At 34.6% G+C, this 14,327-nt stretch overlaps 2 protein-coding genes across 4 annotated transcripts; both read left to right on the top strand.

The window, feature by feature from the left end:
* The first annotated feature begins 506 nt into the window (after nt 1-506).
* Nucleotides 507-8,560, top strand: LOC147393097 (uncharacterized). Of its 2 annotated transcripts, XM_086456204.1 has the most exons (5): nt 507-1,047; nt 1,203-1,369; nt 5,522-7,259; nt 7,345-7,979; nt 8,058-8,560. In XM_086456204.1, exons 3-5 carry the CDS (start codon nt 5,595-5,597, stop codon nt 8,344-8,346), a joined length of 2,589 nt encoding a protein of 862 aa, XP_086312330.1. In that variant the 5' UTR covers nt 507-1,047; nt 1,203-1,369; nt 5,522-5,594; the 3' UTR covers nt 8,347-8,560. The 2 variants fall into 2 exon arrangements, 1 of the variants encoding a protein (XP_086312330.1); XR_015182180.1 differs by lacking the exons at nt 5,522-7,259; nt 7,345-7,979; nt 8,058-8,560 and adding an exon at nt 4,494-5,483.
* A 568-nt stretch (nt 8,561-9,128) lies between these two features.
* On the top strand, nt 9,129-13,552 carry LOC147393096 (uncharacterized). 2 transcript variants are annotated; one of them, XM_086456206.1, is made up of 9 exons: nt 9,129-9,151; nt 9,241-9,350; nt 9,434-9,603; nt 9,699-9,995; nt 10,070-10,144; nt 12,361-12,435; nt 12,561-12,797; nt 13,071-13,154; nt 13,333-13,552. In XM_086456206.1, exons 1-8 carry the CDS (start codon nt 9,144-9,146, stop codon nt 13,146-13,148), a joined length of 1,050 nt encoding a protein of 349 aa, XP_086312332.1. In that variant the 5' UTR covers nt 9,129-9,143; the 3' UTR covers nt 13,149-13,154; nt 13,333-13,552. The 2 variants fall into 2 exon arrangements, with proteins under 2 accessions (XP_086312332.1, XP_086312331.1); XM_086456205.1 differs by having other exon boundaries at nt 12,876-13,154.
* The last annotated feature ends 775 nt before the right edge of the window (nt 13,553-14,327 follow it).

Below are 14,327 nucleotides of genomic sequence, written 5' to 3'. Positions count from 1 at the left end.
ATGACATCTCATTACTGTCCTTTACTCCGCCATTTGATCTTGATCTTATCTACCACAGTGTTATCTCTTCCACCGTTCGATTTCCCTTCCGTCAACATCTTCAATTTTACTTTGACTCGATCACATGATCAAAAGGGAAACATCTTCATCTTTGACGTGGCTTTCATCCAGCCGTCGCTGCTTTCAATGTTAGTAAAGTCCATAGCGATTCTGATTCATCTTTCATCGTTGATTTTCACGATAGTCACAATCATCTCTTGGTGAAAAGAGTTCTTGATTTTGATCTCAACTTACACCGACCTCCCGAAATTGCATAATTTATTTGATTTTTGAGCTCTTTATTTACAGAGATCTTTATTTCTTGATTGAATCTCTGAAAGATTTCGAGCTCTTTCAGACCGTTAATGAAAGATAAGTTGTAAATGTTTTTTTTTGGATTTGGGTTTGTTTTGAAGATCATGAGAAGCCTATTTTGGGGCTTCTAACGCCTTCAAGACCTGTTGCACTACGTCACAAACAGGTAAAAACGACTAAATAGTGCGGAAAAAACGACGGACTAAAGCCGTCGTTTATATACGACGGCTTTCACCAATTGTTTAACTCTTAATGACGATTATAATAATCGTTTATTAACAACTAATTTAATCCGTCGTTTAATTAGTAAAAGAAGCACTAGTGCCACACCAAATTTTACTAATGTTACACCGATTGGTGTGGCGTTAATAACATATTATGATCACTATTGCCGCACCAACTTTACCAAAATCAGATTCGATTCCTTTCTTCCTTTCTTCCTTTCTTCTTCTTCCTTCTTCTTCCTTTCTCCTCTGTATCACTCGATCGACTTCTTCCTTTCTTACCAAAATATAAAGTATATTTATTTATTATGATCACTATTGTCGCGACTTCTTCCTCTCGTTGTATCTTCTTCCCCTAAAAAAAAACCCTAGAGTTTTAAATCTCTAAAGAAAAAATCCAAATCCGATTTCGATTTCTTCTCTCACGATTTTGAGTTTCAGATTTACGAAACCAGGCGAGGTTCGTGCGGTAATGCTCTCTCTCTCTCTCTCTCTCTCTCTCTCTCTCAGGCATAATGTTTTCTACATTTATTTGAAAATGATCTTTATCTATTTCTTGATTTTAAGCTAGGTTTTGCTTGAATAATGGTGATTTCTAATGGTGAATAGATTGTCATTCCACAGATCTCAAACTTCTAAATCCAAAGGTCTGCGATTCCAAAGTTCTATTACGGATTCTGCGATTCCAGTATTGATTCGAAGGTGAGCTCATTGTTGGTTCTACTCATCTCTTGAGGCTCAGTAGATTAAGCTTTTTGTTTGATCTGGTTGGATATCTTCTCGATTTCTTGGTATGATTTTAACGATTCTGACTGATTTTTTTTAGTTTTTGGAATGAATTATCTTCTTTAAGGAAATTTTATCACTCATCTGTGAAATTTGCTGTTGATTTAAAATTATGCATTTTTTTTCGTTGATTTTGTTCTCTCACGGAGAATTCAAGTTCCTGCGAGTCTATCTTAACATAATCTATCTTAGAAACAATGTTAGCCAAACAGGATTTTAGATTCTGAAAAATAGTTTCTATAATCTCATTTATTATTATGAAATGTAGGACGCACTGAGAACTTGCCAAAGAAACAAAATTTCAGCTCCAATATGATAGGATACACTTAGTAGAGTTGTTTGGATTTTGGCATTAGAAAGTTGAAAGTGGTTGAGAAGTCCATTATATTCATCTCCCTTTCCTCACATCCAACCTTGATCCATCTCCCACCAACTAAATTATGGTTAGATTTGTATTTAATTTGCAAAAAATAACTCACTATAGCCGCATTTTTGTCAGTATTAGAGATACCTCTGTTTTGGGTTTTGGTCAATATCAATGGATTTTAAAATTGTTGAGATGCCCTCTTGACCAATGTCTTCTTCAATTAGACTATCATTGACTTAAAATCCCTCTATGAACTACTGTACAATGAGATAGTTCTAGGATGGCAAATTGTAAACACCGAACCGAGTGAACCAACGAACCAAGTTGTAGAAGCCCATAATTTCTTTTATTATTATAATTACTTATGTTCTTTTCATTACTTAAATATTATCTTTTATTTTGAAAATTCCAGTTTTTCTACAACTTTTACTTGGTAATGGAAGCGGATCCTTTATAGCATAATTCCTGTAGTAACTCTATAACACACTTTAAATGGATGAGAGTGGTATTTTAAAAAAATATTAACATCTCATGACCAACTAAACGGATAGAGAAAAGTTTGCTTTCATTCATTTAAACAACTAAACAAGAACACCCCACCCTAGAAAAGGACCACCAAAAACAAAAATTGTTCATAGAAAAAACTTATTTCTGAAGTACACCAAATCTAGTCTAGAAGTTGTTTAAAATTTAATACCTTTTTTGAAGCAAATTTATTCCTTGAACACTATATGAAGTGTTAGTGGCACCAAAAAACAGTAGTACCTGTTATGTACGAGAAGCCAATGTTAGAGAGAAACCATTAAAATATACAATATCATAATTCATTTGTGTGAATGTGAATATCAAGAATGGAGATTGTAGAGGGTAAAATCTTGTGCCTATAGGGAAGTGCTGATATCAATGCCTATTAAAAGAATTGACCTCTTTATGCGTGATCTAAAAATGAGTTAAAGAAAGTAATGAGTAGAAAAGTGAAAGAAACAGCTTGGGGTGGTGTAGAAATCAGGGGAATGGGAATGGGTTATTCATAAAAGGTAAGTTAAAAAGTTAATGCTCCAACAGTCAAAAGATTTACTGTTGGAGCAGTATGTGATCACATATTTCATTGCATACTTTTTGTATGCGATTGCATATGACAACTAGGTTCATATATGTTACTTTGGGTCAAAAATTGGACTACTAAACCTTAGATAGTTTTACATGTGAAACCTTTGAGTATTAATTTCTTAATGCACCAAAGTATGAATTTCATTTTCAGCTACACTATTCTAAGCGCACAGGTTCAAGGCCAATGCAATACACACGAATGTGATGCCACCCAGAAAAAAGTGTGGTTTTTCTCACCATATTGAAATTGAAAGATTCAGAGTAGTGAACTGAAATGAGACATTTGGATAAATTAATCAATCTGTCTAGGGACACTAACTTGCATGAAATTGGACACTAAATTTAATAGTGTTACATGCCCAAAATATTTTTTCAGATTTGTAATTAACCGAGTTCGGCAACTTGTTGACAAAAACTAACTGAAGGCAACTCCAAAAACTAGAAGCCATCATGAGGAGTCCATAAAATGTTTGTTGTAGTTACAACATTAGTCACAGATACACAGCTTACCCAGTCTTAGTAGTTTTAAAAATCCTAATTTTGATAGTTATTTCAAAACCAAAACCTTTCACATTAATCTTCAGTCAAGGAATGTATCCATGAGTTAGTTGCAAATCACGTATCCGTCAAAATTTATGAACTGTGACATTCACATATGCGTCAAAATTTATGAACTGTAATTGCCAATGTACACAAGCATGAAATGTCACCTGTTCAGCAAGTTTGAAGTTGTGTGTTCGCATGTATTCCATCCCAATGTATAATGTTGGTAAATGGCACCTGGAATAAGAGAATATCAAGATTCAACCTGTAAACGGAACACTTATAAGTGATAAGAGGATCTTGACCATGTATAACTAGTGGAGCAATAATAGATCACCATTTTATGTTATACCTAAAATAATAGAAATGATAAGAGTCCAGTCCAGCCTAGTACCACCATAGTATAAAGGGATAGTGGGATACTATGTTGATCCAATGTTTAGCATAAATGATATGTTGCCAACAAAAAGATTGTTGTATCATCATGACCAAAATTTGAGCCTAGCGTACAGCAAAATAGCATTTATATTACTTATTAGTTCTGTTTGGCAATCAGATGACTGCCCTAACCAGAAAAAATCAGTTTACTGCTAGATCCATGTAAGTTTCCAGACTATCTGTCATAATAATTTATAGAATCCAAGTGTAAGACCTGTCTTTAATAATACTCCATTAGAAACAGACTGGTGGTGCTCATTCATGTTGAGAGTTTTTGATAATACAGGACCTGACTTGTGAGATGATGTTTATTAATAATTACATATGATTGTCGACTTAATGTCATCATTTGTGGTTACAATGTGATTTTCAATTGTTCCTAAATTGATTTGTCTCAGAAGTAATAAAGGGTTGTGATTTTAAATTCTGATTTCTTTTCTCTTTTCTCTCAAGGGAAACTTCCCTTCTTCAAATTAGAAATCTTATGATTTATCATTTGCTTTCTCCCAATAAATTCAAGTTGGGTACATGTAACTCAACTAATATCAATGCCTATAGGTATAATAGTTAACCTTAAATATTAAGGTTAGGCTTTAAATTGTGTTAGGCTTACCTAACACTGATTACCGATAGTTTTTAACAAATTGGGTTCCTAAAACAAATGTTATTAGAATGGGCAACTTGTTGAAAGGGCTGCCTTGGGGTCCAAAAAAAGAGTGTATAAAAAAAAGTGAATCACTAGAGACATGTATCATTCCATTCTAAATCCAAAGGTCTATTAAATGTACTTCAATAAGCTTATGGGCTCATGGTTGTCCAACCCGATTTGTTGTCTGGCCTCGACACCCACCGGGACTGAGTTGATTCATTTGAGTCATGTAATCTCGTACGAGTCAAATCCTTTAAAATCGGGTTTTTACAATCTTATATGAGATTCTTAAGATACTAGGTGAGTGATATTGGATCTTGGATGAGTGAATGTGATGGGAATTCAAAATGATTTTCTCACTAGATTGAAACGTATGAGTTTCAAAAACATAAATGGGCTTGTTCTATCTCATATTTTGTTAGCATTGATTTTTCTACATGATAACCTATGACGAGCGTAAAAAAACACACTGATCAAAACTTGGTAGTACTTGGATTGTAGTTGTTTGTTGTGTTTTACCTGTATTGAAATAGGATATAATCATAAATGTGTTAGTGTGGTTACTATACTGGTACCTTGCACTTTTGATATTTTTGAACTTGTGAAAAATGATTTACAAGTATAACTATTATGGACTCTTAATCATTAATTTGATCTCTCTTAGAGTTGAGGGAAAATTGGTTTTAGGTGATTATCCTATATATTGACTAATCGCTATAACTTATTCTCCCTCATTCCTTGCTCCATCAACCCTATTGAAGCACTTTTTTCCCTTGCTTCATATCACACTTTATTTATTTTTATTTTCACAACACACTTGAACCTGGTATGCTGAACTTCATTTGGTTTCTTCTTTGTTCCCCATTTATTTATTATGTATAGTATAGTTCTTGTAGTTAAGAGATCCAAATAAGATAGGGTTTGATGACTACTATATGAATTCACTTTTACATGCACAATGTGGAAAGTTTTGTGCATGGATAAGGAGAGAGGATAATTAGTAGCAAAAATTTGAAATGAAGAATGATTTTATTTTATTTTGTTTAGCAGGGTGGGTAGAAAAATCCAGGATTTTCATATTTCAAAAAACACAACAAACGCGTCGTTATTGAATACCTAGAAGATGTCTTCGAAGCCCGTACCCCCAAGTAAGACGTGGATGACTGCGCCAAGGCTTTCTGTTGAATACTTGGAAGGAATCAATTCATTTTTTGATTTCATAAAGGCTAATAAACATAAATTAGGGGATGATGATTGGTATTGTTGCCCTTGTGTGAAGTGTCGTAATCTGATCGGGGGGAAGAAAACGATAAGCGATATTCGCACTCATTTGATTTGTGATGGTATCGATACATCTTACATTACATGGATCCATCATGGAGAAACTCATCCTAGAAGTTGTGTAAACATTGGGGACAATACACTTGCTAGTGATCATATTGAAGATGTAGTCCCGAACATGGTTGACATGGTAAATGATGCTCAAGCTTATATGGATGAAATTGATGATGTAGATGATGTTCAGGTTGAAAATGATTCTTCTGAGAATATTCAGTACGAGAAATTGATGGAAGAAGCGCTACAACCCTTATATCCATCGTGTCAAATTGGTGATACAAAATTATCGGTGACAGTTGAATTATTGAGTATGAAGGTTAGACATCAATGGTCTAATAGGAGTTTTACAGAATTGTTGCAATTAATCAAAAGAATTTTACCAAAGGAGAACACTTTACCTGATAGAACCTTCACTGCTAAGAAGATGATCAAGTCTTTGCGTATGAAACACGAGATTATTCATGCATGTCGTAATGATTGTATACTATACTGGAGAGAAAATGAAAATAAAGACAATTGTCCTACGTGTGGTGAAAGTAGATGGAAACCGATGAACTCATTGAAGTCAAGAAGCTCACGTATACCTTGGAAAAAGTTGAGATATTTTCCGTTAACACCAAGGCTGCAAAAAATGTACAGTGTACCGTGGATTGCGAAAAACATGACATGGCATGCAAATCCTGACTTAGCATCGAACGTATTAACCATGAATCACCCAAAAGATTCTTCTTGTTGGAAACAAGTAAATCGTAAATGGAGTAATTTTGGTGATGAGGCACGTAATATTCGGTTGGGACTTGCAACTGATGGATTCAATCCTTTTGGAAACAATAATAACTCTTATAGTTGTTGGCCTGTTATGATTGTTCCATACAATCTTCCACCATCGTTATGCATGCGAAAAGAGTTTACTATCTTAACATTATTGATTCCGGGAAAGAAAGGTCCAGGATACGATATTGATGTCTACTTGCAACCATTGATTGCAGAGTTGAAGGAATTATGGTCCACAGGAATTATAACGTATGACTCTTACACTAAGAGTAGGTTCAGCATGAAAGCAATTTTGTTATGGGCCATACACGATTTTCCGGCATATGGTCATTTGTCAGGTTGTAAGACCGCAGGAAAGTATGGTTGCCCTGTATGTAGTGAAAAAACAGAATCAATATGGCTAAAACATGGGAAAAAATTCGCTTACATGGGGCATAGAAGATTTTTATCAGATTCGAGACATCCATTCAGGAGCCAAAAATCACAATTTAATGGGCATGAGGAACATGGGAAACATCCTCTACGTTTGAGTGGTGTTGAAGTATTGAACAAAATGGAAACCATTCAGACTAACTTCGGAAAGGTAAAAGACAATAAAAAGAAAAGGTCCGCGAATCAGAATGAATCTACTGCATGGTCAAAGAGATCGATCCTTTTTGAATTGCCGTATTGGAAGGTGCGTTAGGATTATCTTTCTAAACATTAATGTAATACGGTATAATATTAATTTATTCATACTGACATGTTTTGTCAATCTATAGGATCTACCTATTCGCCACAATTTGGATGTAATGCATGTGGAAAAAAATGTGACAGAAAATCTCTTAGCAACAATCATGAATACAAAGAATAAGACGAAGGACGGTCTTCAAGCTCGTCAAGACCTAAAGGCTATGAAAATAAGGAAAAAGTTGTGGCCTGTAGAGATGAATGGCAAGTTGACTTATCCAGAAGCTCCTTTCTTATTGTCTCAATCGGAAAAAGAATTAATTTGTACAACTTTGTATCATTTGAAAGTTCCTATTGGATATAGTGCAAATTGGAAACATAATGTGAGTTTAGAGGACAACGAATTCAAGAACCTAAAGTCACATGATTATCATATCCTTATGCAACAATTGTTACCAGTGTTATTGATGCACGCATTCAAGGGTCATAAGCCATTGCGGGCTGCTATTCAACAACTATCAATATTTTTCAATGTCTTATGTTCGAAGATTATTAATCGTGTGGAACTTTCGAAGATGAAAGACCAAATTGTGGAAACACTATGTGTGTTTGAGAAGTACTTTCCTCCTTCTTTTTTTGTTTCCATGACACACCTTGTTGTACACTTGGCGGAGGAGGCGCAAGTTTGCGGACCCGTTAGATATCGATGGATGTATCCTTTTGAGCGGTAAATAAAATTTTAAATTAATGAATTTATTTTTATAATTAAATTTTGCATCAATCTGATATATGATTCATGTATTAGGAAGATGAAAACATATAAGCGATATGTGGTGAATCAAACATATCCAGAAGGATGTATTACAGAATGTTACCTTATGGATGAATCAATGATGTATGCCATGAATTACATATTCAATGGGGAAAGAGGAAGCCATATGAAAGCGAGGGATACGTTCATGGATGTTGATGGTGAATGTGCTTATCCTATTGATAAAAAAGGGAAGGTTTTTCTTCTTGAAAATGTACAGTACCAGCAAGCGCTCAAATGGGTACTACGTCAATCAATAGAAAATGTTGAGTGGGAAAAGTAAGGAAATTTTTTATTTTACTACATACTTGTTATGATGGTTTATGGTTCATAATGTATGAATGTTGCATTTATATGCAGAAATTATACTACCTACGTTCAAAGCCACGTATCTAGTTGTCAAACTCAAAGAGGTAATTCAAGAATAGAAAAGTCAATGGATTACATACCTTGGCTTAGACAACAATTACAGAATGAGGAGAACTCTACCTTGAAAAGGCTTGTTGATGGTCCAAAATTTGAAGCTATTTCATATAGTTCATACAAGGTAAATGGGTATGTATTTTGTACAGCGGATTCAGAAATGAACAAAACAACACAGAACAGTGGGGTCTCTATGAAGGCTGTGACTAGCTTCAGGTCAAGTGTCAGGGATAAGAACGTTGTTAATAAAGAAGTTACTTACTATGGAATTGTCAAACAAATCTTAGAGTTGGATTATCATGATTTTAGAATACCGGTATTTTATTGTGATTGGGTTCGTATTGAAGACACAAACGGATATATAGTTGATCCAGAAACGAACTTGATTTATGTTAATTTAGGGAGGTTACAGAGAACTACAAGGGAAGTTGATGAGCCATTTATTCTTGCTTCTCAAGCAACTCAAGTATTTTATTGCAAAGATTGTAGTAGGCCTACAGAAGATTGGCATGTTGTCTTGGAAGTTCCAAAGAGATTGGATCTAGATGTTGATTCTTATGAAGATCCCTTAGTATTTGAGGCAAGAATGAATGGAAATTCATCAGCATCATTACTACAAGAAGATATCATAGAATATGATAACATGGATGAAGATGAATGAAAATGTTTGTAAGCATGCATTTAATTTATTTATTTTTATTGTCATTGCCTTTATTTAAATTACTTGACTTGAAAATACTATTTGTGATTCCAGCACTATGTCATTTGGCCGATCATCATCCGCTCCTAATACGGCATCGGCATCGGCATCCGCATCAGTATCAGCATCCGCATCCGCATCCGCATCTACATCTACGATTGAGAGTATGTATAAATGGTGAATAGGTTGTATTCATTTGTTCAATATTTGTTATCACGTTTTTGTTAATTCTTTTCATTTTTCATAGGTGGGCTTATTCAAGTTCAGTTCAATTTAAATGGGCAACCAATCGGTCCTAACTCATCTCAATTATGCACTACTATTGGGCGGGTAGTAAAGACACATGTGCCACTTATATATGATAGGTGGACTAATGTGCCTACTAAGCTCAAGGAACAAATTTGGGAGTCTATCAGTGTGAGTGCATGTGTATTAAATGATTTATTTTTACTTGTAAATTGTAACTATGACTTATTACAAATATAACACATCTTATTTAATTTTCTTTGTAGGGCACCTATCAAATTCAAAAATGGCATAAGGATTGGGTAATTAAAAAAGCAAACTTATGTTGGAAAGAATGGAAAAGTAATCTCCGTCGGAACGTATATGATAAATATCCAACGGATGCGGAAAGGAAAAAACATGTACCTCATTACGTGAGAAAAGAAGATTGGGAGAGATTTGTCGACTTCAACTCGACACCTGAGGGCCAAGCTTTGAGGGCGACTGGGAAGCGTGTTAGACAAGAAAATAAAAATACTCATACCTCTGGTAGAAAGGGACAAGCCCGACTTGCTGATGAATTGGTAAGTTTAATATCATGTTAGGAATGAAATATGTATATATTGTTCATTTACATATTTAACTGTTTCATTTATAGAGTAAAGAAGATCCTCATAAGGAGATTACCAGGACAGACATATACATTGCCAGCCATGCCAAAAGCCAACAAACGGTGAGAATAATTTATTTATTTATTTTCGTGAACACCTCTTTGTTCTAGTGTTTGACTGATCTGTTATATATATATATATATTGAATTCATCTTGTAATCTGAATGTGAACACTTCAGCATTGAAATTGACACTTCAGCATTATTGAAATTGACCCCAAGACTTGACTTGACTTCAATTATTGTTATGATACACTTCAGCATTATTGTTATTATAGTTGATTGGCAGAATTGGCTTGATTTACTGTTTTCTACATAAACCAAAATTAATCTAGGGGTATGGCCCCCTAACACATTGTACACTATTTCTCTTTAGTGGAGCTATGGAATAAATGCTCTTAAATTCATCATTTGTTGGAGGAGGGTATGTAATTGGTGGAGGTTTATGGGTTGGGGGTCGGTATGTAATTGGTGGTGGCTGTATTGGTGTTGGTTTATGTGTGGGGGGAGGGTATGTAATTGGTGGCGGCTTCTCTATTGGTGGTGGTGGTGGTTTCTGCATTGGGGGAGGTTTGTGCTAATGAGAATAGAATGGGAGAAGCAAGAGAGGGTGGTGATTTCACACAAGATGGGACTGTGGATCTCAAAGGAAACCCAGTCCTCAGATCCAAGAGAGGTGGATGGACTGCTTCTTTTGTTGTTGGTATCTGTGTGTGTGTGTGTGTGTGTGTGTGTGTGTGACCCAATCTCCTATCTATCTTAATTTTTTAGGTTCTCATTGACTTCTTAAAAACATGAAATCTGATAATTGTATTTTTAGATATGTTGTATATATTTTTAAAAAGAAAATAAAAATATTTGGTTGTTTGATCTCTCTCTCTCACACACACACACACACACACACACACACACAAACAGAGACAGATTTTTAGGTTCTCATGAAATGAGGATGTTTGTGGTCATGTAATGGCATTTGTGTATATATATGAATTTAGACTCAAACTTCTTTTATAATCTTTGCATAGAGATAGCTATAATTTAACAAATGAACACAAGAAATGACATGTCATTTTAGATACTTCAAATTAGATTGTACAAGGAGAATGCAAGTTCTAAATGTAAATATGCAGCATAGTGTCATAAAGAATCAGTCCATTTCAAAACTTTCAGCCCATATGAGAGAAAACACGTTGTCTAAAGAGTTGTCTACTAACCGGACCCTATGTATCAGACCAAGACTTTGACGGTGACTATGCTTGTTCTGTGGCTTCAGTCCATTGAATCTGGTAAAGTAGCTTATCTTTTCAACTTTTTTTATGGGTAAGTCTCAGTAAGTCAAAATATTGCTTTGTAAACAGTCAAACCATAAGAGTTACAGTATCATGATCATAACCACTACATGTTCGCCACGTGGAAAACTATTGCCAAAACAGTTATTTATTTACTTATTTATATTATATTGTGGTTGATTGATGAAGGCACAGAAGTAACTTGTCCTTGGTACCACAGTAAAATGAAGACTAAGTTTCATGTTTATAGTTTACGTGAATACATCCAAAACCTATAATGATGTTGAAAGCCAAGTAGGTACGTACGAAGGCCACGTGGATCATCAATCCAAAACTGTCCTGATATGAGTCAATAAAAACTACTGTTCCAACGCATCGTACCATTCTTGATTGAGTGGTCAAAATTCAAATAGTTATGATGTTGAAGTAGTTGATGTTAGATAACAATCAGTAGAACAAGATAATGGATGAAAATACACTTCTACTTCAATTCAATTAGTTGTGATTTTTGTTGATGTTTCTAACTCCAATTCAATTCCATCTGATCAAGAATCAGATGATGTTTCTGTCTCCATGATTAACGAGACAACTATGTTTGTGACAGATCATAGTGGAAGAAATGAAGCTTTGTTGTCATCTAACGACATCTAATCAGCTGCATTTGTTTTCTTCGATGTATTGATTGCTGATTTGTTGCTGTAAATGTGCTACAACTTTAATTTGTTGCTGTAAATCTGGATTGAACACCTCATTCTTGTAAATTCTCTTTTTTTATTTCATATCTTAAGTGGGTAATAAAGAAAGATTAAAGACAATAAGTTTTCTTGGTTGTACCTTAAAGGGTGTCTTCTTTCGGAGGTGAAAGAACTGAAAGTTTCGTGGAAGAAACTGTTAGATAATTGGTGTGGGAAACACTTTATTCGCTTTAGTTTGAATTTTTTTTTTAATAGTTGTTAGATGTTGATTTCTTAATTATTATTTATTTTGCAGGAGGCCATCAATAGAATGATTGCTAATGACCCTTCTAATAAACATAACGATCTAGACCATGACCCTGTGGCTGTGGTATGTGCATTATTTTAATTAGAATATTTTGTAATTATGATATAATGTTGTGTAGTAGGCATTGATATTAGTAAGTATGATATCATATCGTTAGTAGGTATTGATATTCGACACTTTTTGTACAGGTTTGTGGTCCTGATAGTCGGGGTCGTGTTCGAGGAATGGGTTCAGGTGTTTCCAAGACTTCCGTGCGTGCTTCAATTCCTTACAAGCAAGCCTTGGCGTATGAGACGACAATCCTTCATAATAGAGTGGATAAGTTGACGGAAGCGGTGCAAAAGATGAATGAGACTTTACAACAATCAAATTTTTCTACTAGAACACCAATGCGGTCTTCCACCAATCTCGGTAGTTTTTCACAGGTATAACATTGGCATTTTACTTTTGATAGATGAGTGAACTTCTATTGTTGCAATGATATTGTCTACATTATTTTATAGGTAAGGCCCGATTCTCCACATCATGAGTCACATTCTAATCCACCAAGCATACAGACAGGTCCTTGTAAGGTGAATCGCTTACAACGACCACATGATTGTGTTGCCGAAGGAAGAGTGATAGGTGCATCTAATGCAGATTCAGATAGTTACGACATTCTTATAGATGAGGTCCTTGATGGGAATGTGATTCTACAGAGTGGAGAAGGAACATTCGCTGATTTGACATGCGGTGATATTATTGATTGGCCTAAATTTCGAATAAAGTTTTACTGAACAGAGGTACTTTTCTTTAAAAAATTATAGTAACATAATTAAATGTTTGACAATGATAGTTATGAGAACTCTTTTATTTGGTAATTTGGTATATTCATCTTTCTTGCATAATTACTCGGATTACTTTAGGTAGTCGGTGTCATTACTATATATCTGACAATGTTTTTTAATTTTTCAATCACAGATTTCGGCAAGGATCGAGAAAGGCATATGTTGGTTTTGATTTCTACAAGTGAAGTGAAGTTGGTCGAAGATATTTTTTGAAAAACTTCTTTAAACATTGTGATGTATATTAAAATCGACACCATGAAAACGGGGCATGTTGGACTATGATTGCACATGTAAAATTTGAATGAACATGGTTTCCATTTGAAAAATGTAAAATTTTATTTTTTTGGTATATTTATTTATTTTGTGAGATTTTAATTTTCTGTCCAATGAAAATTGTCATTTTCTTTTTAGGTGAAAAATAATAAAAATAACAAACCAATGGTTAAATTTTAAAAAAAAAATTTTGACGAAAAAACGACGGCTCTAAGCCGTCGTTTATCTCAATTAATTAAATTTAAATTCGACAAATATAATGACGGGTTTGGGCCGTCGTTTTCATTTGACAGACTATAACCGTCGTTTTTTACTACATTTTGTTGACACGTAGCAACCGTCGTTCACTAAAAACGACATCGTTATTTACAACGGTTCTTGCGACGGCGGGGGCCGTCATTATTCTTAAAAAACGACGGCTTTGGCCCGTCGTTTTTTGTGAAATATGACGTAGTGTTGGTTCTTTTCCTTTTGAGTTTCCTCCACGACTTTGTCTCCATAAAGAGAGTATTAAATAAGTTCAATCCACTGTTGGACGATCTCCTTCAGCAACATAAGAAGGTGTGGTTATTATCATCTGTGTTTTCTTTAATGAAGGCTATTCCACCTGCAAATTGTTGATAAAAAGGTTTGTGGTACATAGATGCTTCATAGGTTTATCTAACAATAACCTTCAAGGATTATTTTAATTTAATTTTTATTTTTTGTGAAAAAAGAATCGAGAGTGTTATGAGTGTGTGTTGCTGGCAGCAACATAATAATAATAAAAAGAAGTTGTGAGTTGAGTTGGGCGTTGTGTATCTTGCTTGCAGCAATATACAAAACATACAAAAAAGGTGTTGAGTGTGCATGTTG

The sequence above is a fragment of the Akebia trifoliata genome, chromosome 10, assembly GCF_017979445.1.
Source record: "Akebia trifoliata isolate Shusen 1 chromosome 10, ASM1797944v1, whole genome shotgun sequence".
NCBI lineage: Eukaryota > Viridiplantae > Streptophyta > Magnoliopsida > Ranunculales > Lardizabalaceae > Akebia > Akebia trifoliata.
Note: the sequence above shows the minus strand (reverse complement) of the source record. Positions and strands in the feature narration are given on the sequence as shown.

Bases quoted from the DNA above. Each gene is read 5' to 3' on its own strand.
- LOC147393096 (XM_086456205.1), top strand. The intron at 9,351-9,433 runs GTATGTATAAAT...CATTTTTCATAG, and splicing joins ATCTACATCTACGATTGAGA to GTGGGCTTATTCAAGTTCAG. The intron at 12,436-12,560 runs GTATGTGCATTA...CTTTTTGTACAG, and splicing joins ACCATGACCCTGTGGCTGTG to GTTTGTGGTCCTGATAGTCG.
- LOC147393097 (XM_086456204.1), top strand. From the start codon at position 5,595: ATGTCTTCGAAGCCCGTACCCCCAAGTAAGACGTGGATGACTGCGCCA. The intron at 7,260-7,344 runs GTGCGTTAGGAT...GTCAATCTATAG, and splicing joins TTGAATTGCCGTATTGGAAG to GATCTACCTATTCGCCACAA. The intron at 7,980-8,057 runs GTAAATAAAATT...TTCATGTATTAG, and splicing joins TGGATGTATCCTTTTGAGCG to GAAGATGAAAACATATAAGC.